General features: G+C 42.2%; 1 protein-coding gene across 3 annotated transcripts in view; it reads right to left on the minus strand.

Annotated features, from left to right (window-relative positions):
- The window catches only part of C7H14orf80 (chromosome 7 C14orf80 homolog), a 65,490-nt gene that overhangs the window by 30,055 nt on the left and 8,328 nt on the right, over positions 1–27,107 (minus strand). Inside the window, exons 1-3 of one of the 3 annotated variants that reach the window (XM_021404936.1) lie at positions 20,119–20,352; positions 16,173–16,343; positions 9,852–9,950 (exon numbers count right to left, since the gene is read on the minus strand). In XM_021404936.1, the coding sequence (XP_021260611.1) occupies positions 9,852–9,950; positions 16,173–16,343; positions 20,119–20,331 (483 nt within the window). In that variant the 5' untranslated portion in view covers positions 20,332–20,352. Of the gene's footprint in view, positions 1–9,851; positions 9,951–16,172; positions 16,344–20,118; positions 20,353–27,107 lie in introns of those variants that run through there. The other 2 variants (XM_021404934.1, XM_021404935.1) reach the window with 2 other exon arrangements.

A 27,107-nucleotide genomic window follows, 5' to 3' on the forward strand; every position in this document is an offset into this window, starting at 1 on the left:
CCCTTATCCAGCTCATCTCTAACTGGGGGCTACATGGATAGGATTTTCCCTTAGTGATAGCCAGAGAAATATTCTCCATCCCTATCTGCCTTTTCATTCTGAAAGCTCTTTAATTACACATCTCTGCCTCCTTCTGGGATGGGATACTCCACAATGCTTTGAAAGGGAACCACCAGTAGGATCTGATGGGGCAGCGGAGGTGGGAAGTGCCTGTCCCAGAGCAGGCGGGACCGCACCAGCCAGAACAGCAGGCATCAAACAAGCAGATAGCTACTGCAGACAGCTGCAGGAAAGAGAAACAGGGGACTGGTTTGATCACACTTGTTCTTTGAGATTTAAAGCAGAGTTTAGCTCCTGCAGGTTTCTCTCTTTCTACAGCATGAGAGTTACTCCATATGTTTCTAGCCTCTCCATCCTCCCTAAATTAACTCTCCCACTGGTACACATCAATCTCTCCTATCAGCAGCCCCAAACTTCCACCCAGATGACCAGCTTCATCCTGACTCAGGGTGCTCCTGGCCCACCTTCCAGACAGGAGCTGGAAGCCAAATCCCACTGCTTCTGGAGGGGGAAAAGCCTCCAGCAGCAGCACAACAGGGACAGCCTGGGAGGGGAGGAGACCACACACAACATCTGTATTTAAGTTTTCTTTCCAAAGTTTTCTTTCCCTTCTAAAATGGACTAAAATCTGCCTTAGAAATATCAGTATACTTTATCTTGCAAAAACTGATTGCCTTTGCCTCTACAGTGCCCAGCAGGCTAGAGCGCCCTTCACTTTCTTAAAAAGGCTCAGGAACTCAACTACAAGTAGATACTGTACAAAAGCAGCTTTGAAGCTATTTGACCTCTAATTTTTTCCAATTTTACATGTATGACAAGGGTTGCATCTGCTCTGACTCATTTTTGCAAATGAATACCTGATTTACTGTTTCCAGCAGGGTTTAGTAACTACTATAGCAAACCATGTTTTATGTATTAAATGTCAGCAAATGAACTGAACACCAGTTGGCTACGGAATTTTAGGAGGAAAATAACACAGCAACCTACCCACCTCCTTCCATAGAGTGAGTCACTAAAATAAGGCAGGAATAAAATTCTTTGTTCTTTCCATGCAGCATGAAGTGGGCAGCACATGCTGTCACCGAGTTTCTTTGCTCTCTTAGCACTTATTCTTTCCTCACAATGAAATGTGAAAATAATACCTGAATCACCAAGAGGTTTTGATCGTATTTTAAATTATTTTCTCAGTAGCCGCTCTCCTAACTCTATAGGAAATACAGAAGAAGAACCAAGTAATTCCATTTGTCAGACACTATCCACCACAGCTCCAGTAATTGCAAGGCGGGTTTGCATGTACATAGCCAGAAGAAATAAGATACAACAATTTTTTCCAATTTATATAACCTTCAAGATATCAAACTTCAAGCCAACAGAGCTTTCTCTGAGAAAAACAACAACAAACAATAAGCACTGTAGACTTTGAAGGTGATCTGGGCAGTCCTCACACACAAGGACCACCAAACTAGAGGTATCTAGAAAGTAAATCTTTCAACCAACATAAGCCATAGAGATTTAAAGCCAGTTCCTCCTCCATCCTGCAGCTTACACTGGTAAGCTGCATATTTCACCAGCAGAAGAGTGGGACCTGAGGCCGGGGCAGGTGGCACGGGCTGGGGCAGGAAGCCAGCTCTGCCCAGCTGTGTACCACTGATGTTCAGCCAAAGCCGCCTGACCCAGCTCAGTGTATAGCAGCACAGAGCTACATTTTGTTCAAGTCTGCAGGTGATCTTCCTGTCAAATCCAACCTCACAGCCTCCATTCTTACTTGAACAAACACCATCAAAATAATTCGGTATGTTCCAAGACCTGCTCTTCCCTGCAATGTTAATGTCAGCTTCTATGTTAGTTCTCACCAATCTGACTTCCACGCATATAAAATGCCTTGAGTGGCTGGAACAATACTGCAAAACATTAAGGAATTTGACATGAAAAGAAGGCATTGGCTCTGACTGACAGCGCTATTCAGAGTGCAGGGCAGTAAGTATGCTTCACACTTTTAATGCACAATCCACTAAGGTAACTGCTGAGGTTGGAAAGAAGCATTCAAAATTGAAGTGTTAGAATTCAAGCTACCTAAACAACATTAATTTGATGCTCCCATGGATGTAACATCCAGCTTTATGTGACCGAAATGCTTCCCTCCATCACCTGTCTCACTGAGGGCACAGAACAGCTGGTGATCACTCCATCAGTTACTCCTTCTCCTTTCTTTAAATTGCATATTATTCTGTCTATTCTTCAGAGGGAAACCATGGATTTATTTACCATACATCACTCAAACCTCATTCCGAAGACAGAATTTCTTATCTTCCACATAAACAAGTTATCTTTCCTAATGACCCATGTGAGATGAGACGATAGCATCGCGGTCGTTTTACAAATGGAAAATGAAAGCGAAGAGATGAAAGTAAAATGCTTCCATTTCTTTTGCTTACCTTGACTGAGACTTGTGAGACTCAATTTCCAGAGAATTCAGAAGTTATTATAAGCACTTAATGGCTATCTCTGCCCAGCGCACCTCCATAACTTGCAGAAGCACTGCAGGAAGTTCTATTGAGTTAGTTCCTGCACCGCCATCACCAGGGCACAGGGCCTCAGCTGATGACCTCCAGCAAGAGAAGGAGGCAGTGGTCTCACGTCATATTAACACCACTCAACTGACCTAAGGATCCACTCTAACACTTCAGCAGAGCAGCGTGCTGTCAAGAGGCATTACATCACCTGTGTTAAGCCTGACATCTCTTAGAGGATGATGCCAGCACTACCAAAACTCTTGATGGGCTCTATGGCAAAGGCCTACTAAGTTCAGTAGCAGTGACTCGGCATTTCCATAAATTACAGCCTTGAGCATCCAATTGGGCACACAAACCATAGGAAACAGCCTGCTATATAAAGTCTACTTTAAGACACTTGCCTCGTGGAACCTGGGGACTCAATGGCACAGAGATACTGTGCCCTTCAGGACAAAGCTTCCCTTCTCTTCAGCAATTCTCCTGCTCCTGCTACTTCTTCACCTTCAGCAACAACCTTCTTCTCCACAGCTATGACTCAGATACGAGGCACTCCCCTCTCTAAATGATAAAATATTTCTGCGACAAAATACTGCAACAAACATACTTGATGTACTACTAGTAGTGTTTCACTGCACCATCTTCCTTTCCTCTATTTTTTTTGAAGATATTTTTGAAAATCCCTCCTGCAGCATCCGAGCTATCCATTGATTAGCTGCAGGATCACAACCTCTAGAGGTACTAACATGATCCCCAGGTCCACGTTCCCTGTGTTCCCAATGTTGGAATGTCAGAAAAGCAAGTTAAAGACAGGAAGAGAGGAAAACCTGAATACTTAAAAGGGCAAAGCACTTGCTGGCTTTATGCAAAGTGCTGTGGTGAGCATAATTATGCAAATTCCAAAAGCTTGTCATCATTAACCTTTTCAAAACATGCGCGTCCATTAGCCTAACATACAATTCATTGGTGAACCCTGAAATTTATTAAATGTCATCAGTTCTAGAACTATTTCTCATTATATCATTAAAGAACTTAGTTGATGCAACTGGAAGCAATCATCAATGAAAACAAATTTGCTTAAAAAACAGGTAAAAAATGTTGATGCATTGGTTCAAAAAATCCTGCACCTTGAAAAAGTTCGGTAAAAGGAAAAGAAAAATAAATGCTCTTACTACAGAATATTTATTCATTGTTTCTGAAAATAGAATTCAGCAATGCCAGAGTTTAAAGACCCTGATCACCTGAAGCCCTGTGAGCAGGCCGAGCGAACTGTCAGGAGCCACTCCTGATTCCAACCGAGTTTATTCTGGCAGCGCGTAGAACAAGTCTAAATCTCACTGTGTGCAGATCCTTTGGGGCTTGGCTGTCTCTTCCACCCTGTTGCTTTGAGAATTATGTCACAGACCTCTGTATTCCCTTGGGGAAGGTTGTTCTCCACCTTTCTGATCTCATTCACAGAAACACAGTTTCTCCCCCACGCTGAAAATTGGTTCATGCTAAAATCTTTCCGTGAAGAGCTCACAGAGAGCTTGGCATAACAATAAAACACTTCTGTGAAGGTTTCTGTAGAGTTCAGACTGCCGAGAAGAGATTTCAGACAGAATATGCATAGGAAAAAAAAAAGAAAATACCCCTTATGTGCAAAAATAATCACAAGCCACTATGCAATTACACTTGAAGTTTATGTCATATTTTCTGTGGAGAGCTCACTTGAGAAAATCCAAGTATTTTTCCTTTCAAGAAATTGAAACACGATGACAAATAGGTGAAGGTGTCCTTAATTAGACCAGTAGTTAGAACATGAAATACAGACCTTGTTCGATGGCAGAACTATGGCTCTTACCATGCTACTGAGGCAATGAACATTACAAACAAAAAAAAAAAGCTGAGGGCCAGATCAAGCAGAATTAGTTGTCAGAGCAGTGCAGAAGATAATGAATCTACAACAATTTATACCAATGAAGGTAGCTTGTCTTCAAAGCTCAAGGTCTTCCCCCCCCTCAGATAAAACAAATAGTTTTTTTTCTGGAATTTGCATGCAGTACAACCCTGCACTTCCTGAATTAATCTGCTACCCAGCAGCACCACAAATGACAGCTCAGATCCTGCTTTTTCCTTTGGTATCCCCACTCTGTCAGAGGGATGAGCTGGTTCAGCCGCTTCTTTTATAACAGATGGAGGGAAATCATAAACTATCAGATGGTCCCAAGGCAGGGTCTTTGAAATTCAAACAAGGTATATATCCTTCAGCCCTACCATACAAGACCATAACGGGGCTGATTACAGCAAGCACTACATGCTAGCACAGGTCTGTGTCAAATCAGTGATGTGACACAGTGTCAAGCTCAGCAGTGGGGTTTTAACTGCTTATTTTCACCTAGCGCCCGCCTGCAGCATCTGTCATCACTGGAGCATTCCATGGCATCCCAAACAAGCAGAACAAGGACACCAAATACAGCCTGGCACACAGAGCTGGAATTATCTTGCTGTAGTTATTCCATTTTCACCTGAGGCATTCAGCAACTCAGGATCCATTTCTGGAGATAAAGGCATAGCACAGCCATTAGTCAGCGACCAGTATTCCTATGAGATAACTCTCACTGCTCACCCTTGCACATGCTCCAGGAGGTGGTGCTGTAACTCGGATGGAAGCTGGCTAAAAGCTTGCACACACGGTTTGTGCACCCCAAGCACTGCTGATTTCACTGTCCAGCATGCCTACACAGACTGAATGCTTCAGCAGATCAGGGAGATTTTATTCAAAACAAGTGCACAAGCCCAGATGTGCACACACATGATATAAACTGAAGACTTCATGCAAAGCAACTTGTAAATGCATGTTCAATATTTTTAAAAATTCAAAGCCTATCGGACCCTAATAATCCTAGCCCAAAAGTACCAGTTCTGAAAAGAAGAGAAACTTTTCACTGCTGTCCATGAATTCAAACCGTGCATTATTACAGAGAATAAACCTGCTGTGTCACCCATCTGCAACAGCCATCTGGGACAGAAGTTCTGAACAGAATCTGTCAGGAGATTTAGGGTTCACAGTCAACTTATCTTACAGCTTGATCATTTCCCCTCTGAATGTCCCAGTAAGAAATTATGGAGTCCCATCTGACAGAAGGGAACCACACACACACTGCACGTCAGCTTCCTTCTCAGATACACGAACAGCCCAGAAAGCAGATTAATGCTGTGCCAGCACCATCCTATCCCAGCACACCCAATCTGCTGCTCAGAGAGCTAAAGCTTTCCTGATTTTTTTATGGGTGTGGAATCGATCACGTGTAATGCAAGCAAAGTCAGACAGACTATTTGTTTGCTGGATTTTTTACTTTCCTCCAAGGACCCCGGTTCCTTAGGCCAAAGAAATTCCCCTTAAAATAGGTCAGTAATGAAGAGGTAGAAATATTTTTCATTAAATTTTGAAGCAAATCAACTATTCACACCCAAGTTCTAAAATTTTCTCTGCACATCAGTTTGGCAGACAGCCACACTATTTACTTGCCATCACAGACAGTACATTGATCCACTGGCATTTAAGGGTGCTTTCTTTACCCATTACTACTTCTGTGACCAGCACAGCCTGCACCATACCAAGGACCTGAGTCCTGACTACAGCTTTTAATCTTTGCTAATCACAAAACCAGTAAGACTTAATTCCACACATAAAGCAGTATAAGAGGAGGAACCAACGGAATAGACTCCTTTGCTTCAAAGTTCATTGATCTCTATATAGGCTCACAATGTGATGAGAAAGTTAATTTAATGACTCTGAAGGGCAACATACTTTTTTCAGGCTCGAGGTAAAATATCAGAGCTGGTGACGCTGCAATGCAGAATTAAGGTAAATGGCCTTCATAAACAACAATGGGATTACATTATTCTCACCAGCATGAAAAATTCCCCCATCTGTCCCACGTCATGTAGAGGTTAAGAGCTAGCAGGTGCACGCACACATCTCCTGGAAATGGAATGCCAGCTGAAATAACATCACCTCCCATTCCCCAGCACCTCCAGGGGGTGCAGGAAGCAAGCACGGCATGACCCATGGCAGCACACACAGACATCACGGCCCAGCCAAGCTGCAGGGAGGTTGGAATTTCCATCACGCCTCACTAAGGAAAAACGTAATTAAAACTATTACACTTGGAGCACTTCCAGCTCTATGAATCTGACAAAGACATTTATGATGATAAAAGAATAATAATGTCCAGTAAAATCCCTGTACATAAAAGTGCACTAAAGAGTTTAATTGTCAGAAATCCAAGGGAAAGAACACTTAAACAAGTGAATGTGCAACTGCTATAGAAAAGAGGCAGTGTGATTTTCCATTTCATAAACTGAAGTTTAACTTCCCAGCTCTGTATCCTGGCACACTTTCCCTGTCAGAAGAAACATCTCTTGTTTTATTGCAGGTCAGAGCAACTTATCTGAGGATATTATGGATGAAAATGTACTCGTGGCTTCAATAAAACCAGCCCGATGTCCTTTCTGTGATGGCTCATTTTGACACTTCGATCTGCTTTGCATTTCTAGCCTTTGAAGAATGTCCAACACAAGAAGGAATTTACAACACCATCCAGCAACTAGGGGTGCATCAAAGTAAGAAATTCTCATGCTTGCTCTTTTTATCGATCCATGTGGCGGGATATTATTTGAGGTGGCATTAACAGAAATGTCATATTACTCAAAGAGAAAAAGATAGTTCACAGTTTTTGGAAAAAACATTTGGCAGAGCGCTGCCATCTGTACCAATACTGGAAACCAAGCTATTCAAATATGCATAATTCACTTAATCTTATGAAGATATCTGAAAATCAGGCTTTTTACTATGTTTTCCAAAAAAGCATCACTTTGCATACTGAGTATTATATCCATCTGGAACACTGGCACTTGCAATACCCTTGCCTTTTCAAGTCCGTACCACCTTGTTACATGGGACTCATCATATATACCGAGCATTTAATTTCTGGAAGCTGCTTTTGGGAACTAAGGGGAAGGAGAGACAAAAACCATGAAGACTGCTCAAACAATGACAGTAAGAATGTTAAGTCTCTTGAAAACATGTATACTGAAGTGTATTGAGAATAGCCTGAATTTTTTCCTCTTTAATTTTAGAATCGGGCACAAGAGAATGAACTAGAGGAACGCCTTCTTTTTTTTAATAGATTTGAGAGCATCAAGAAGTTAAGAATTTCATGCTTGACTACGTTGACAAAATTCCTATTTTGGATCAGTCCTAGCAGCAAGTGACATAAGCAAAGAATTTCTAACACACAAGTACTGGAGCTGGAATCCGTTTGGGATTACACCTGCTAGAGCAGCAGAAACTGGAGATGGAGCTTGGCCATCCACAGCTGATTTGAATAAAACATCTGCTGCTAACTCTGCCTCTGTCCCTCGGTGATCACCTGTTTAAATGGAGCGTACCTCATTTTATTTAGTTGTTGCCTAAACCTGGGAAAGGTAGAATAAAACCTTAACAGATTAGAACTAAGGTTTAGAGGGTAGCTTTGTTGCTTCTTGACTGTTGCACTCTGTTTGAAATAAACCCAGATTCTTTCCATTTTACCCTGAGCCTCCACTGAATAGCACACCTGAAGCAGCCATCGTGAGTGTGACTCCAGGTATGACACTTGCCCCTCAAATAGGATCATCTTCCACTTCCACATTCATGTTTTTGACCCAGGAAAAAGAACAGCATGCAAGAAAGACTTCTGGAATGATTAATTAATAGCACTGCCAAACCCAAATGGGCTTTATAACAACGTAATTATGCTATACTGTAAGAGATCAGTGACAATTTCAGGGTATGGCTTTGCAAAAAAGTAGTAGCACAGTCCTTCCATACAGCCTAGATGCTACTCATACCAACCCACCAGACCTTTCTGGACATTTGCTAAGCTCAGGAGACCGTAAAGTACGGACTGTGCTGCTATCTGTTCTGAGCTGCTGAGCAAACCTTAGGAGAGGGACTGTGAAGCAAAAATGAAAATGAAATCTCAAGCTGACCTAGCCACCTGCTCTACAACAGTTTTCCAGGAAAATGTTCTAAACAGCTGAACCTAATCAAGAGGCTGGACGCAAACCGTTCATCCAAGGAATTCTCAGTAATGAAAGATTAACGTGCCCTTTACTTTAGGGGGTTTGAACATGAGACTATCTCCCATCTTCAGATTTACTTTCTGGAATTTCTTTCCGTGCAATATTTACAATGCCCATTTCTACTCCTACAGTAGCAGCAGAAAGAATATCTTCCTTGAGCAAACAGATTTGAACAGACTGCAGAAACTTGCCAAATACTGATCTTGTGAGGGCCAAGCTTAAAATTTCAATTTCAGTTACATATACGAAGAACTTCTATGAACTAATTTGTAAAACAAATGTATTACATTGTATTAAAACAGGTGAATTATACTACTTCAAACAATAAATTGAAATATCTAAAATAATGGAATATTTGAAAACAGCAAGAAAATATACTTACAGGTAAACAGTACACTAGGAAAAATAACGTTGCCCCAGGAGGTTCTGTCTGAACACAGAAATAAAAACTACTTTACTGTGCAAGTGACTGAGCATGGAGCCAGGTCACCCAGAGAGTCGTGGAATCTCCAACCCCGGAGATACTCAAAAATCATCTGGGCAGCTGGCTCTAGGTGACCCTGCTTAAGCAGTGTGGTAGCACCGGGTGATCTCTCAAGGTCCCTTCCAACATAAACCACTTTCTGATCCTTAGATTCTAAAATCTTTCAGAAAATAAGCCACACTATCAACCAATAAGGTAATCCGCTTGTACAGTTTCTGGCAGTAACAAATCCTGGCATCAGATCTGCTTTGGTTCTCCTGGAGAGAGAAATCAGATCTCCTCCTATTACAACAGCCCATTCATGCAAGGTCAGAGACAGACACAGTGCCTAGGTGCCCCCAGTGTGCTTACTGGCAGCAAGCAGCAGAAGTCAGCCTGCTGGTAACAGATTTATTCCACAAGCATTTTCATCAGCGGTACTTTCAGTCAGGTCTCTCCCCACTCCTTGTCTACCAGTTTTTAGAAAACCCAAACCAGTACCTATGTATCTCCTATCCTTTTTCAAACAAGAAAAAAAATATTTGGTGGGTACAAGTTATAAGGGAGGAGGCAGACAGACAGTCCTGCAATACGAGCCTTTATTTCTGTTAGAAATGGTTAAAGATTTTACAAGAAATGCAGTCTCTTGCTGACCAATGTTTGTCTAAAGCATACTAAGCATCTAAGGATTACAGAACAAGCATTACCTCGTTGTAGCTCTCTGGATGTCTGATGAGATCTGTTTCTGTGACAGAAAAATGTCCAAGGATCTGGTCCGTATGAGAGCCACTAGTGAATAAATGGATCTGGAATAGATTAAACCAGAAGACATCGGCAATTGTAAGGACCAGATAATTAGCAACACCCTTAGCTGCCATCTAACAGCTCGCATGGATGCAATGGTGATGTGAAGTGGTTATAAGCCCATTGCCGATGGCAAGTATAAAAGTAATTACAACAACCAATATAACAGATCTTTGTAAAAGAGTCTACAGGAACCCACGGTCACACACCACAAATTGGGCCATCCAGTACTGCTACCAGACGCACACACAGGAATTGCCTCTGCTGCCACAGCAGTAAAAGTGAATGATTACTCTCTTTTTCACATCTCAGTCTTTTTCCTTACTCTGTACGCACTCTTGAACATAACATGAGAGGAAAAAACCTTTACATGGATAGTACAAGTCTTAACAGAGGTAAAGGATGCCCTCAGAATAATTGCTGATTTCTCCCTTTAAAGCAGAACATGCTACCTAGTTACAGCAAGTCTCTGTTCTGCTGCTATATATTCTTGGCTTTCTCTTACTGGGACCTTGTCCCAGCTGCACTGGTGATGGTATCATCAATTATTTGATGAAGAAGCTTCCCAACTTAGTCAAGGGAACAATAAAAAGCAATTCGTCCTATTCAGAGCTGATCCCTTTGTTACTGTAATAACTGCAGCTGCCAAACAAGATAGCAGCACGCATTTGTCAGACAAACGCTCATATTTCATTAATATTTCTGCCAGAAGACAGAGAATGTTTCCTGCTTTTCTTCCTTTATTCTAATATGAACTTTATCATACACTTGGGTATTGACAACTATTTTAAAGCTGACAGGCACTGGGCAATTATCAACCCTTCTCTGAAACTTAGGAATATTTTAGCATTCCTTTCCCCAAACTCACTCCTGGTGACAACCATCTGTCACATGTGCAAAGCTATGCAAGTTTAAAAATAAAAAAGCACCTCCCCACACAACGTTCTTCCTTTCTCCTCACCATGGCTCTCCAGGCTGCGCTCCCGTGTAACCACAGCAGCAAAACCTTTGGGCCACAGCACCAGGGCTGAATTTCAAGCCCTCTTCAAAGGTATGCTGCAGCCATGCTACCGGCTGAAGCTCAAAACAAATACTGTAAAGCTGTAGCAACAGAGGAATAAAGTGTTCCTCCGAGACCAGAATAGATGGATGCTGGCACAATCCAATATGTGTATTTTTACAAGCTGTTATTGAAAAATCACGTTCTGACTAAAGATGAAGTAAGGCTTACAGAGAAAAACAGCACCAAGATGAAAGTTACAGGTGAGGGGTGAGAGGCAGAGGGCACACGTATCTGTTGCCATATGAAACCAGACAAAGAGGAGGCAGGTCTGACTGAACCTTACACAGCCTCCTCTGCCTCAGAGTACAAGCACAGACTTCGTGGCACTGCTGGGAAGCATGCAGGACCAACTCCTAAGTGTCCTTGCGTTTAGACAACCTGCAAAAGGATCAGCTGGTCAATTCCTCTAACAGAGGGTGAAAAGGGCACTTGGATCACAGCTTATATACATTTGCACAAGAGGAAAAGTTTCTACTGCATTGAAGAGATCTGTTGAGATCTAAGGGCACATTCATACTAGGAAAACTACACTTTCCAAATACTAAAAAACCCTCAAAACTACCGATGTAGTCATTTACAGCAGATTCTTCATGCCAAGATAGAGACACATCCAACAACTGCAGTTCAGCTCACTCGTAAATTACTGATAATGAAGTCATCATCCAGCATCAGGCTCTGCCCTCTGCTGTTCAGAACATCAAGACTTTGTCCACATCCCTTTACCCCAAAACAGGATGCATTGATACCACCAATCTAATCCACTGTAACAAAACTTATTTTGTATTATTTATCTTCAAGGAGGCACAAGAACCCACTCCTTTCATAGGAGGTATTTCACAGTGCTGCTTTGCATTCTTAACAGAACACAATTCTTGCTGTTATGATTTCCAAGCACATTAGAACCATTATTGCCATTTTGCCACGATCTGATAATACCATTTATATTAAAGCCTTCCTCTATTGTCCGTAATTCCACTGAATATCATCTTATTCCTACAAAAATATGCCCACAGTCCACAATCAGATGCTTAACAAAATTCACCTCTGAATTCAGACTAACCCTCTCCTATTTCATTTGTAATTTCTGTCCTAGTCTTTAGTGGAGGGAAGATAGCTGAAAATACCCACAGGAAATCCATCAGCCTTGCAGAAACTCTATTTCTTTTTACATGCTGATTGTGGTATAACGCATTTAACGGACCTAAGAAAATAAAAGCCGGTTTTAAACTGTACCTGTTTTTCTGAAACTATGCAAGGCTTCTTGTTCACATCTTTTTTTTTTTTTAAACCAAGTGGCATTTCAAGGCCTAACAAAAAACAGTTTTTCTCCCCTATGAATTCAAGAGGGATCAAAAGGCAGGCAGATAGATATTCCACTGGCACTTGAGAGGAAGAATAGAAGAGAAGGAACCAAGAGGCGTGCCTTAATATGGTAATGTATCCCTCATGCTTCCACGTATTTGAATGTCTATCAGGTAAATAAGTACCACTGAGAATTTGGAAGGAATTATGCTAGTATAGCTGTATTATACTTTCAAAGCAGGCAAACCTGCCCATGTTGAAAAGCCATTATAATGTTATTCAACAGCTCACAGCCTCAGGCTGCAAAACTCCTCAGCAACAGAGAGGTTACGATTTCCCTGAGGAAGTCTCCTTCCTACAGCGGGGCACGTAGGTGTCTGGGAGCTTTGCGTGCCTTAGGGAGCTGAAGGCACTGAAAAGCAGCTAGCTAGCAGAAGGACTGGCAAAGCAGAGCAGCAGGCAGAGCACCTAACAAGCAGTTCCCACCACGACTGGCTCTAGCTCCAGGCAGGCTTCACTCCTCACTACATGAAACTGCTTACTGCAGAACTTCATACCCTCAGCCTTAAGTGGCTGCAGACAGGACAGAGTACACAGGGCCCCCCGAGATCCCATACCATACAGAGGAAGATTTCAGCTATCATCTGTGTACTTTAGAGAATGAAGTGCTACTTATTTTTGCCCATTTCACCTTGTATTTCCCTCCTATCACTCCACTTTCTCCAGGCAGTACAGCACTATTTCATTACAACATGAGTCATCATTTGTAACCTGAAAGTACATGTCCCTGATCACCCAAGCAATTCAATATTCTATTTTTTCACAAAGTCACAGAAACAAAAAAGACCTCTGAAGGACCTCCGTCCAGCCCCTTGCTCTAACAAGGACTACCGCCAACATGCGTATGTGTTTTGTAAGCCTCTGCTGACCCGCTCCAATGCTGCCTGCCATCCCAGAGAAGCTTTTCCTAACATGCCTGAACCTGCCAAACGACAAACTGAAGCTCTTTCTCCCTTTGTCTTCAGGTACTATTGAGAACACAGATCCCTTCCCTGTGCAACTGCTCATCAAACAGCCCAAGGCAGCGGTGTGATGGTGCCTCCTTCAGCCTCCTCTCCAGCAGACCAAACAAGCCCAGCTCCCCTCAGCTTCTTCTTGGTGGCCATGCCCATCTTTGCCAATCCTTCACCATCTCAGTAGCTTCTTGCAGGATCCTCCGCGTACGATTCTCGTTTCCAACAGCGATACCCATGCTTAAAAAATAGCACGGTAAAGCAGTCATTTCCTGAATAAGAATATATTTGCCAAGCGTGATGCATTTTTCTCAGAAAGTCCCAAACAGAGAATATGGTACATTAGAGCCTCTGTGAGTCACAGAACAAAATATGTGGAAGTGTCACCACTACTTGGCAAAAGCTATTGCTCGTGATCAGAGTAAATAAGGCTGTTCCATAGTTGAGATACATAACCTGCTAAGTTATTAAACAGTGAGTAGAAACCGTAATTATCATTTTGTAGAGAAAGTCCTCTAAATCTGTCAGTATTATTGAAAAACATAACACTTATTAGCCTATTGCACATTGTGTTTGATGTTTATGTGAGGAATGCAACAACTCACATATAGGTCATATGGGTAAGCTCAGTCTTCTAAGACAAAGCAGATTCGTTTAAAAGTTTTAAAATTAAGTTAATGCAGTAGCACAGACAGTGCTTCTCAGTATGAGATAGAAAATATAAATTGTTGTTTATGCAGCTGTTAAACTGTACACATTGTGTTTTGTGTGGCCATAAAAGTTAACATTAATGTGGCACTGCACTGAAGTCCTTTCCAGTCACTTCTGCCTCTCAATTTTCTTGCTTTTAATTCAGACTAAAATATAAATCAGAGCACTGCACTTTATTACAGCTCTGAACAGAACTCCCACAGTCTCACATACATATTTGAGCACACATAATATCAGTGTGTGATCACAAATGGAGGAGCTGGGCCTCAGTCAATCCTTAGATGTATGTATCTGTGATGGCAGTTGATGGCAGCCCTCTGCATATACCACAGAGCACGGTCTTGAACGTAAGAACTATCAGCAGCACTGCTTACTGCTTTCAACCTAGTCCAGCAATGACTAAGAAGGCAGTAACGGCAGCATGGGGAAACTGGATGAACAGAGAAATATTCCCTCTCCTGCTTGGTCGTCCAGACTCTGAAAACCAGAGTCCAGGAAGCTGCATAATAACTAGCCTGTCTCAAGTTGTTTTCTGACTGTACCAGTCCTAATGTGAATGAACATTTTTCCTCAGATAGCTAGAGGGGAAAAAAGTCCAAGTTTATTTCAAAGTACAATCCCCACAGGAGGTCATCATCTTCCCTGTCAACACTTCAGTATGTTGCCCATTCAGCACAATTCTTCATTTCATCCCGGACAATGAGAGGATCTCTGCTCTCAAGGCCCCAGCTCTGACCTGCTCTTAATTCTTCCTTGCTCTCATTAACTGCAAGCTGAGGTATCGAGACTGCCTAATGATTTGTTCCTGCCAAGTACCAGATAAATCAGAGCACTGATGATGACTTATGGAATATTTGCCTCACCTACTATAAAAATCAGCATACCTCAAATAGAGGTAGCTTATCAAGGGGAGAACACTTCATTTGAGTTTTACATCATTAAGTCACCTCTCCCAATAGCATTGCTGTCTGTAATCTCAGTGCAAAAGCCAAGGACTGCACCTGCACTTAAGGTGAATTGCTATCTTCCTTTGCAGTTCAGAAAAGCACATTCACAGTGGGCAATGAGAAGCAAAAGGTTATTTTAGATGCTGCACACACAGCACCTGATCTTTCCCTAGGGCTGTCAATCAGACATCTTCCCCGGCAATCAATTCATGTAAAGAACAAAATGTAACCTCATTATAGTTTTCAGCCTTGCTCTGTCACACACAAGATTAAAGCAAAGAAGGTATCTTCATTCAGAACCCTCTTGTTCTGATTCTGACGACTTTCTGATATGCTTCCTTCGAGGAGAAATTTCTCAAACCTGTTCTGAGTCTTGAGAAGATTATTTGCACTGCCTCTAGGCACAATACCAAGTGGCTCCATACAAGAGGAGAAGAAGGCAGAAGAGGTTAGGGAAAACACTACTGAATAACTTTCAGAACTATTTTTACAACCTTTCATTATATATTATTTTTTTAAAACTTGTCTCCGGAGTCACCGCGGCTGTCAACTTTGGGACTGTAGGTTGCATCCATCCTAAGCAGACACAGTGCTCCTCAGATAGCTGCATTGGGACAGGCATATAAACACAGTACATAAATGGAAATAGAACTGGAATCTCAGCCAGATAGAGACTGAACGTTTCCCGATTTAAAAGTTGTTTGGTTTTTTTTTTTTTTTTTTTTGAGTACTGTTCAGATGCTCCCTAGTACTGCAGAAAGGGAAAGTGCATTTTATTTTGCTGCTATGACTTTCAACATCTGCGTTCAGAATTTTGAGTGCACATTTGCGAGGAACTAACACTTGAGTCACTACTTGTCTCTGGGAGCCAAACACTCTGTCTTGCTTCTACCAGACATTTTCTGAGGAAAATGGAGACAGCCCACCTGGTTGTGGAAGTGACTGATGTGCCAACCTGTGAGGGAGACTTTCATACAGCAATTACAACCTTACAAACATGGTACATACTTCATTTTCTCGTGGTTCTGCCTCACTGGGGAAAGGTGGGGTATTTATATTTAGAGTAATTCACTTTTAACTAGAGAAAAATGCCGAACTAGCAAGCAAGAATAATTTATACGTTTAGCACTAGCTGACAAGGCTTTTAAATAATAAACAACGCCATAGCAGGTTAGAACAATCATTTACCTTATGTAAAAGTTTGCACTGCTCTTGGTGCTGAGCATGCAGACTCCGCCACTGGAACCTCAGCTTCCCATTTAACCACTGAAGGTATCGAACATCAACTCTGTCTTCCAGCCCATGCTCAGGTGCTATTTCAGTCATCTCCTTCTCACTGGGAGACAGATCATCTTCACACTAAAAGCAGAAGAGAACACCAAAATATTTTTAATAACTCCAACATTTTCAAATCACTCAGCACTGAACACAGGCCGAAGAGGTAAACATTTCCCAAACCTTCAGCACTCAAGAGAAATTATAGTCTCTTAAAAAACAGGAAAGTGAACAGGAATACGAAACTCTGGCATAAATATCAGCTTCTCAGCTAAGATGTGATGGGCTGTCTTCCTCTCCTGTCTTTCATTTTCCATACCCAGGGAGACACAAAGAGTGATCCTGAGACACTAAGCATACTCTCTATTCAGATGGACAAATCACATTTTTCCTAGGTCCTTGTAAGCCAGAGAACATAAAAAACAGATTTAGTTCCTCCAGTATCTTTCTGAAAGTGCTGCAGGCTGTATTAAGCGACCCAATTTTATAAATCAATGCCTTATGTAGGGACAAAACTGTGGGCCTTTGCTTACCCAGCTGTTTTCTTTTACTCATCTAGCATTTCTCTTCTCACAGAATGAGGAAAAAGAAACAACCACCCGGCTGACACTGCTCAGGAGCCTGCAGGAACATTTTCAGCCTCTGTAACAGTGGAAGTGAAATCGAGGGGCAACTGCCCCACACAGCCTTGTTTTGCCTTTTCTCTAGATTAACTTGGAAGGAAGAACAAGAGTGTCCCCTTGTTCATCTTGTCCCATTTTCCTTCTGCGGCAGCAAAAAAATATGCAGCCATACCTTCACCTTCTGGACGCAATTTCACCTTGGCCAGTCACCGAAAGCGAGACATTTCCGCTGTACCACCTCCCCAAGGAACACAGAGGGAATCCCACCTTCCCCAGCCTCTGGCACAAAGATCCTTCCCGTTTCCAAACAGCCCTCTCTGTTTTCAGCTAAGACTCTGCAAATGAATAAGGGAGGAAGACACGGGCTGGTTTAGCTCTGATGGCTGTAACACCACTGAAAGGGTGAGTTCTCAGCTTCATTCAGTCTACAGAAAGTACACACAGCAAACACAATCCATAGTTCCAAATTTTGACTACAGCATGCCGTAAAAGTAGAAATAGCACAGACCTGGAAAAGCCTGGGGCTTCAAAACTGGTGGTGTCCAGCTAAGGAAGCGTTTCCCAGCTGTTGGATTCCCAAGATCTTTCTTTAAAGCAGACATTTCAAGTCTACTTGAAACATGACTGTTTTCAAGAAAACAGTTGAGCAGATATTTGTACCCATAGACCTCGATGGTATTTAAACATATGTGCTACCCTGCTTCACAGACATCCGTGTTCAACAAAATCTTCTAAAAATTCAGTTGGCAGGCAAAGCTTGAATATAATTCCAGTTTGGATCCTAAACTAAAAATGCAAACTGCAAAAATGCAAAATGAAGAGAGCTTAATTAATCTTGCTTTAAATGCAGATTTCAGCAGATGTGTAACAATGATCAAACAACCCCCTAATGCTTGCTTTAACCTATTGCTTCAGTTGACAGTGCCTCTAATACAATGAGTGTTCCTATTATTTATAAGCACAAAAGTGCTGGTCTGGTCACACAACAAAATGTATCAAGATTACAGGTTTTTTTTTCCCTTTGTTCCATGGCTCAGATAAATATGTGCTATAAATCACAGCAGCACAGGGTTCATAAAGGGCTTTTCCTTTTAAAGGCACAGATGTGTCTTAAGAGAAAACAAAGAATAAGGAAAAAGACTATCTCCTCTGTGTCAAGTTCAATGTCACTCTTTTTCCTCAGATGCCATCAACTTTTTGCTCCAAAATCAAAAGGCACTGAGTTCTGGGGCACTGCGGACCTAGCTACAGTACCTACGTACTTCAATGGCCCTGTCACAGTCAAGCAAGGATTCTGGACTATGAAACTATATAGATACAGTTACCAGGTTGTCACTAAACACCAGCCAAGTGGCTGGGTGTTAGTAGTACACCGGAGAAAACACAGATGTAAACAACACTAAAACACTGCAAACAAGCAGCCAGAGAGCCACAAGGTCAAAGGCCTGTGTCCTTTTCTCGTGTTTGGGATTCCCAGACTGAAACACTCGTTTTCCATTATCCGCAGTTCAACTCCAGCTCCCCTGGATTAGAGGTTTGAGAATGGCACAAACACTGCTCTCCTGAGGATTCATTTCAGGAAGGAATGGCATTAGACTCAATTGCTTTGGCAGCAAAATGACAAACACCATGCAGAGCTAATTTTATTGTAGCAACCTGCCTTATTAATATTAAAATAAGGAAGCCAGTCAATGCATTTTTTAACAGGAACTCTATTATTTATTTCACAAACTGCACAAAAAATTTACTTTTGCTATGAAATACTTACCCTGTCATAAAGTAAACAAGGTAAAAAAAAAAGGGTCTTGCATATTATACTGTGACCTCAATTTCCTGAGCCATCTCTACAATCTAAGACTATTTACTACTCTCCCAGTGAGAGAAAAATCACTAAAATACCAACCCAAGCTAGGGTCTTAGCTTCAAATATAACTGCGAATTTATCTAATCTATGCGGTGGTTTGGGTGCACACCTACACTTACTTCTGATACAAAGAAGTGCACGCTATTTACCAAAGCCATAACGAGAGCAGCCCAGCAGCCACCCAGAGCTCCCAACAGCCTCCCCTCACCTGGGCTGCTCCACGCCAGCTCTGGAAGGGATCGCTTGGGAGTCATGTATCAGAAAAGCTTTTTGCTTATAAACTGCTGGCTGCACCTAATGTTTCTCTGATTCTGCTTCAGAAAACCAAGGCATGAGGACTGCAGCTCCAGAACCACACGCTTGCAGAACAAAAGCCACTTTAGGATGTACTCATACCTCACTGCAGTGTTGGAATCTTTTCCAGCGGGCAACACTGGAACTAGTCCTGTCAGACTGGACAGCAAGGACTCAGCAGAGCACCTGGGATTCGCACAGCCGTTAAGCAGAAGCTAGACTGAAGCATAAATGCATCTCTGGTTTGGTCAGAGCTGAACACAGTCATGAGAATTCAGTCTCTAGCACCACAAGCCTTGCCCTGAGCATTCCTCCCCAGGCTATTTCATGTCCAGTTGTTACAAAAAAAAAAAAAAGATGCCAGATCATTCTCAAAACACGCAAATGCACTTGCAGTTACACGATGCAGCTAAGGCAAAAAGAGCCAACATGGTCCTCATGGCAAAGGCACTCGGTGCCAACAGGTCGGAGTCATAAAGCACAGTGGACTGAAAGGAGCCACCAGATACATAAAAATACTCTGAGGAAACAAACAAGGGGAGGGAGAAAGGAGGGTGAGAAAAAGACACACGGACATATTAACTTCAATTCACATTCCATGCATCTGAGCAAACAACTTGTATGTGACTTGATCAGAAAGAAAGTGAAGATTAAGAAGTTTCAGCTTATGGCAGGAATACAGCTTTTCTTTTTGGTTTGAGATACAAAGCAATCCCATCTTACTGGAAACGAAGGAGCAACTCTACCCACAGTGGATGGAAATAAATTAGACGAGTACCTCACCATATAAATAGTTCAAAGAACAACACAAGCATTGATGTGTTTGCAGCAATATGAGCAGGGAGCATTTTTGCACTACCTGCTCCATTTGAGATATGAGAATTTTAGTGACCTAGTATGGGGCCGACCATGCTCTATTGATGCACTTCGAATACATTAAACTCCAAAAATAATTTTAAAGTAAAATCCATACAGTTTCAGGGGACACCTTACAATATACCACAAGTAGTACTGCAAAGAAAACCCCACATTATGCAACTTGCTCACACTTCAACACCTTCCCAATTCATACAGATACCTGAATGCTTAGATATCCTTGCACCAATACGGTTCCCACTCTGAAGAAACAATGCACTGCCTCATTCTGCCTGCGCTGCTGTGAAAGCAGGGCTACAAGCAGGGCTGCTTCCCTGGGAGATGCTCTTTTGCAACCATGAGCTGCCATCTGTTGGTAAGGGAAGGGCGACAGCAGGCTCTGGTTCCACCCCAGCCCGCCGCAGCTTTTCCCCATACTTCTTCCAAATCCCCCAAGGCCCAGCTCTCTGCTTCCATATTTGGACAGCCACCAAACTGCTCACTGCTCTTCCCATGGAGGCACAGCCTTGTTGGAGCATGCTTAGCACAGGGATACATGCACCAAGTCATATCTCCAACAGCCAGCAGCCCTTGAGCGGTGCAACAGAAAGTAACAGTCAGCTAAACCCTCTAATGTGTGCTCCCCCTGGTATTCACTTCCACCAAAGTTAACCTGTGCCTAGATAGAAACTATTTCCTCTCAGATCTCAACTACAGTACACATGCAGCCTCATATCCCAAAGGAACGCCTCTAGATTGCTCACTGCAGGGCTTGCAAAAGGCAAAACAGTCACATAAATCACAGCAATAAAGCGCTTCTGCAAGCTTCTACTGAGAGCTCATTCTGAACTGCTCATAACTCAGACAATGGTTTGCGTGTGACATAACATATGCTAACCAGTGTAATTACACAGCTTTAAATAGGTAGATTTTTTTAAAAAACACTGTAGCTAGAAATACCAGATTATCAGACACACTTTGCTAATTCAGCCATATATCTATCTGCAGGAGGGGAAAACATGAAAAGGAACGATTTGAATAGAGGAATGTGAAAGGGACAATACTATTTTCATTAACAGCTCCATCAACGACGCTAATTGACTTTCCTCCTAGACACAGAAGGATCCAAAATGCTGTGCGCATGGAAAGACTGGTGCTGTAAGAAACCAGCAGGCCAACTAAATGTCCAGATACTAGCACAGAAGAGTATGTTTTCCATTTCAAAATAAAGTGCTAATAAGGTAGAAGTGATGCTCGTAGCATCTTTGGAAGATAAAAATCAAAAAACAGAAAAACGCTATGTTTCTGCAAGACCTTTTAGCTTTTAAATTTCAATGTCTTCTGTAAAAATTACTCCTCTCTGTGGCACTCCCAAAAGCTCTGCTGGTATCTCAAAGAGAGGAAAAGAAGATGCTGAGGGAAGTCAAAATGTGAGCACAGCTCCTACTTCCTGCTGCCTTGTTCAAACAAGCCTCCCTGGCAGTAGCCACAAGCCTGAGGCACCAGAGCGAGTTGCACATCCCAACCCTCCCTGTTGTTCAGAAGGCCTCATTTAGAAGCTCTGCATGAGAGAAAAAGCTTTACGCCTTTAACACAGCACAGCAGCACTGCCCAATCTTTGGCACTACAAAGTCAAGGGTGTCACTCTAAGTAAGGCTTCAATCCCCAAAATGACTGCATTATGTATCCAGATGAAACGAAGAAGCCAAACACACTGAAACAAACACATGGCAAGGCAGACCTTAACTCGTAGAATGCCACATTCTGCAGGGCTGAACAAATTGCAGCATAGATAATGCCTTGCATTGCACTTCCTCTGCCTGCAGCTGCAGTCCTGCTTGCTCACATCCATTTAGCTCCACTGTGGGAAGGCAGCTTGACAAGGGGTATCCAGTGAGACAATGAAATGCAGCATGCTGCATCAGCAGGGAGTCTGGAGGAAAGGGGCCAGGAGAAGAAGAAACAGTAACTGCCGAGGACCAGACCTAAGGCAGAGCTCTCCCATACACAGAAGGCCTGCCATGCTCTTCTTTGCATGTTCACGTTGATCTCCTGAGGAATAAGTGCTTTCCTTCCAAAGATCCTGCAATGAGAGTTAACCCTTTTCACTTAGGAAGTGGGACACCAGAAGTAAAGGATTTTCCCATTTAAATCAAAAGTTCAAAGACAATGGGAAGGTACCAAAAGGCACTGCCCAATCCTTGCCAATGGAGGGCAGGAGAGACACTGAAACATTTTAATGTCACTCATTTTCCTCAATTTCTCTTCTAGTAAAGAACAGAGCACCAGCTGCACCACACACGTCTTCCTATTTGCACTCAGTCCTCATCTGCCTCCCCACTTGAGAAAGCCCAAAGGACTCCAGTGACTGGGGGCAGAACCCCATCCAAAATCAGCCATACCATCACAGGTTCAAGCAATTTTGCATTTATTTGAAATTCAGACATTACCCAAAGAAACAGCAAGTTCAATAAACGATGACTGTGAAAAGCCTAAATTACAAGTCTTTTTGATCATTTCAGACATCGCTTTTAGAGTGTTTTAACCTGACGCCTTACTGTCTAAGAAAATTGTAAGAGTGTATTCGCTGTGTCAAGCAATAATAAATGCTGTTAACTAGAAATCTTCCAGTGCTTTCTGGCAAAAATTAGAGGAGAGAAATTCTGCAGGAGAACCTTTACAGATCCCGTGCCCTCTATTTAGGTTTCAGAGTCTTAATAAGAGTGTTCATTAACAGCTACTGTAATATGGCAGTGGTAGTGGCAAAAAAGACAAATTGTGAGAGTTCCGAGTAAGACAGGAGGTCGAATAAAGCAGAAGTGTTAAGCACAGGGAATAGGGGAAGCAAATCAAAAAATGAAAGCCGACAGACTCATATAGACTGTACAGATCTGGAAAGTAATTACGATTCCAAGTTAGAATCAATAGGTTAATAAAATTCCCTACTCTCCATGACTTTGTAATACATTAAGAAGGGGAAAAAGCAGAAAACTGATATTTACTGACACTAGTGTTAAAGGTGTCCTGGTTTTCTGCTGAGGAGTAACATCAAGCTTGGCTACTGCTTCACACTTTGATCTAGCAATGTGGTTTATGGAACAGCCATGCTGGCCGAGATTCCTGTAAGAGAAAGGCATTTCAATAGCAAGATGAGCAACGAGGCAGAAGGCTCAAGCTATAATGGAAATAGCCAGTGAGCCAAGTTAGACTGTGACAAACAAAAGGGGAATCAAATTGCAAACCCAAGAGTCAGAACGCATGTTTACTTTCATTCTCCCAATAAACACTACAAGTAATGAAACTAAGTTCACTTTGGCATGCTACAAAGACACACATGTATTCCAGCTACAACGGCCATAATAGCTCTGTTTGTTAATTACTATGCATTCACAAAAGGGGAAGGGAGTCCAGTTTCACACAGAGGGCAAGAAGCAGGCAGAGGGAATTAGCAGAACCAAGAACAAGTATTTACACACCATATCTTGGTGATAATGAGGGAAGTAACATCACTGCCCCATCTAAAAACTCAACAGCCTTCACACGTAATTAAATTACTGGGCACAAATTAATTTCAGCTGCAGAAACAATACCAGTACAGGCAGTATTCTTCCCAGGAATAGAAGGAATACTCACAGAGCACTGCTATTATCTGTGCAAGCCACTGTGCAGATCTGGAAAAAGCTGTGATATGCTAAAAAAAGCAAGTTTATATCAAAGAATAATCTGCTTCTTAAAGAAATGGAGAGACAACATGAGAATTCTTCAAGCCTACAGGTTCAGTGAAAAAAAAATGAGCAACTGAACTCACAGTTAAGGCTCCACACCCTGTTTCGGGCTTCACTAACACTAGATTTTCTTATTATTTTTGCCATTAACCATGGACAGCTAACGCTTCCATTAACCTTCTCTCAGGGTCCTCCTCCTCCTCGTGTTCCTTCTTGGGAGAAGATCACACAGTCATACCAGCTTTGGTCAGTGACATGCCAGCAGGCTACAAGCATGAACAGTTAAGCTACAGAGACTCAGTGTAACTAGCAGAGTTCCTCCAAAGGATGCAGGAGCCCTGGTTTCATGGAGGAACCTATACCTCCAGAACTCATGAGTCTGAATTAGGGAGAAATGGTGGCTGCTGCCCAGCCTGGCTGCTGGAGAAGCGCTGAGTTTGGTTGAGAGTTCTCATAAACACCTTGGGACAGATCAGAAAATCCACCAACTTTACAGGAAAGAATCCAAGAGGAAGAATCTCTCAGATGTGGTGGGTTTTTGTTTGTTTTTAAACTTCCCCTTGTACTCTAGGATTTCCATGTGGAATCAATGAACAGCACTCGAGAGTATTCCTCACATCACCCAAAGCAACCAAAGATGCTAAATTCATCATCTCTGCGGTACTTATTTGAGATAGAAATCCACAGAGAGTCTAAAAAGCCTTTCAAGACAATGTCCAACAACTAATCACCCAGTGCTCTAACGCAAAAACAATGGGCTAAAATTCCAAAACAGACACATCATAAATCTATGTGAGCCTCCAATTCAGGCTGTACACCAGTCTTTACAGGACTAACAGAATTAGTGATTTCCTCTAATTATTTTATTTTTTCTAGAGTTGAGTTAGTATGAGATTTGAGCTTTCGCTGGCCACCTCTGCTGTCACCAACCTGCTGACAGAGCAGGAAAACCAATTCACAGAATGAACTTGAACGACAGCAGCCACGTGCTAGAGCCTGGCATTCACTGCCTGCTCTTCCTCCCTCTCCGGTACCTCCTGCATGGCAACAGGGGCTCCAGGCAGCTCTCCTCACTGTTTCCTCCACCCCTGTTCTCTGTTTCTACAATTCATGACCTGGAGGAGAGCCATGGATGGAAGGCTGCAGAGGGCAGCAGCTCCCCCAGCGCTGCAGGTGTCCCGGACCCAGGCGCAGCAGCCCACAGCACTGCCCTTGCAACAGAAACGCACTGGAGGCCACATAAGACAAGGTGCCCTGAAGGATTCTCCTAACACGTCCAAGCAGTCAGCCCGCATCATCACCCGAGGTCCTAGCATATCCGTCCTTACCAACAACTATCCAGGATTATTTTTTTTTTAATTACATTAGATACATTAAGCACTACCTCCTACTAACCTAACCCTTTCATCATGCTTTTACCACCATGTAGCTAATAATTTCAGAAATCCCTTAACTTTTGACTCAGAAGATATAAGTGTCTGTAAAATTAGGCTTGTTGGATGCTTTCCCCAGCTCAAGATCTTAAGGCTCTGAATTCCTCGCAGCGGTGGAGCTCCACGTCCATCATGTGTCATGCATACCCTTGCTCCTCTATAAATAACTGGCTGAAATCCTTCAGATGGAAGCGTTCAATTTGCAGGAGAGAAAAAAGCGTGTTGCTAAGGAACTGTGGAGAAGAAAAGGCCATAGAGTGGTAATCTGAAATGAAATGAATGGAATTAATTTAATTGGCCCTTGATTTGTTGGGTGTTTGGCATATCATCAGCAATTTCGCTGCTGGTAGGCTTTGTTTCAAACACAGCCTGAAAGAATGGTCAGAACATCCCTGCACCCTTAATTTAGGGATTAGCTGCATTCTCTCCTCTTCATACAACAGACCACATTTGTGGATCTCCAACAACATTTTAACAGCAAATCACACACGTATCCCTTTGAGCTACTGCTATGCTGCAGCTCCCGAGGCTTCATGTTTTCAGATGAAGACACAGAGGTGGGGAGTTTTCTTCACATTTATTCTCTAGGCCAAAAGATGTGTTCTGCTAGTAAGCACTGGCTTTCATGCTTTGCTAATTTTGGCAGAGACCTCAGCAGACCACGGAACCAAATAGTATTTCATGGATTTTTGTTTTGCAACATTTTCAAGAAAATATTTTCAATTGTTTATGGTATGTTTAAAAAAGGCTCCGTGTGGCAGAACATTTTTCAGGCTCTTTCTCAGCTATGAACTTTTTCTCAGCTATGAACAGTTGCTTTAAATGAAGAAGAAAGAAGAAGAAATGCTCTTTTATGATCTTTCTCTAATTACATTTTTTCATGTAGTCCTGCCTTTTTCTTCAATTTATTCAAATAAGAGAGAACTACAACTGCAGAGCATCTCTGGCATGCTTAGAAATGTCTGTACCATCTGTTACGTATCTTCCAACACTTCAGCTTAAGCATCAGAAAAGCCTGCTATTTACCAAGCACAGAGTCAAAATGCCAGCACTTCAACTGTTCAGGCTGTACTTTAACCCACAAGACGCCTGGTAACAAACCGACAGTCTCAGCTCTTGTTGCTCCCTGTGATTTTAGAGGCTAAAACACTGTTCCGATCGATGAGTAGATACCAATGAAGATATCCCATGAAATAACACCACAATAACTATCACACGGTTATATAAACAACAGGCTCCAGCGAGTGGTGTACAAAGAGCTGAGCACCTACAATCTCCTTCACACCCATCCTCATTTCCTTAACTGTGCATTTCTATGTCTTAACTTGCTTGGGTCTTACCAGTAAGACGTATTGGTTTTGTAACGCCCAGCTGATCAGCTACATCATAAGATCTTTCCCTGGAAATTCTTTCCCTTCTTTGTGGTATAGAACCACAAAGCGCACCGCAACTACAATCTAACGTTTCTTCCTTAAGATCAACTGCATTTATTAGCTTTATTACTCATAGGTTTTAGGATGGAAACTTTCTAGATGAACATCAAACAAGAAATGTTGCCATTAATACAGCAAGCTTTACACACATACACTAATTCCCACTCCCAGACTATAAAACTTTCTGTCTGGCCTATTAAGAACCTTTCCAGGTCTGTAAGTCTTTGCAAACACTGCTCTGGACCAGTTATTGGGAAAAAAACATGAACTACTTATTACTTTCTGTTTGAGAAACACAGGTGAGCAGCTGAGAATTGACATGAAAGGCACAACAATAAAGAAAATGGTTAATGTACCTCTGTGTGGGCATATGAGATAACACCGTATCATCACAGTTCTTTCACCTCATTTTGGAAAAGAAAAAATTAGTCCTTCTGAGAAAATAATATGGCACTTCCCTCTTTCCTGAATTCATGCCACTACTACACTACACTCATCACTCTTTTGCAATAGAAATCATGCGCCAAAAAGGAAGAGTCTACTACTACACAACAAAACCAGAACCAAGAAGCTCAATGTAAAAAGTTCTCCATGGGTGTCTTTCTCCTATGGTCTGCAGGT

Source organism: Numida meleagris, chromosome 7 (assembly GCF_002078875.1).
Source record: "Numida meleagris isolate 19003 breed g44 Domestic line chromosome 7, NumMel1.0, whole genome shotgun sequence".
NCBI lineage: Eukaryota > Metazoa > Chordata > Aves > Galliformes > Numididae > Numida > Numida meleagris.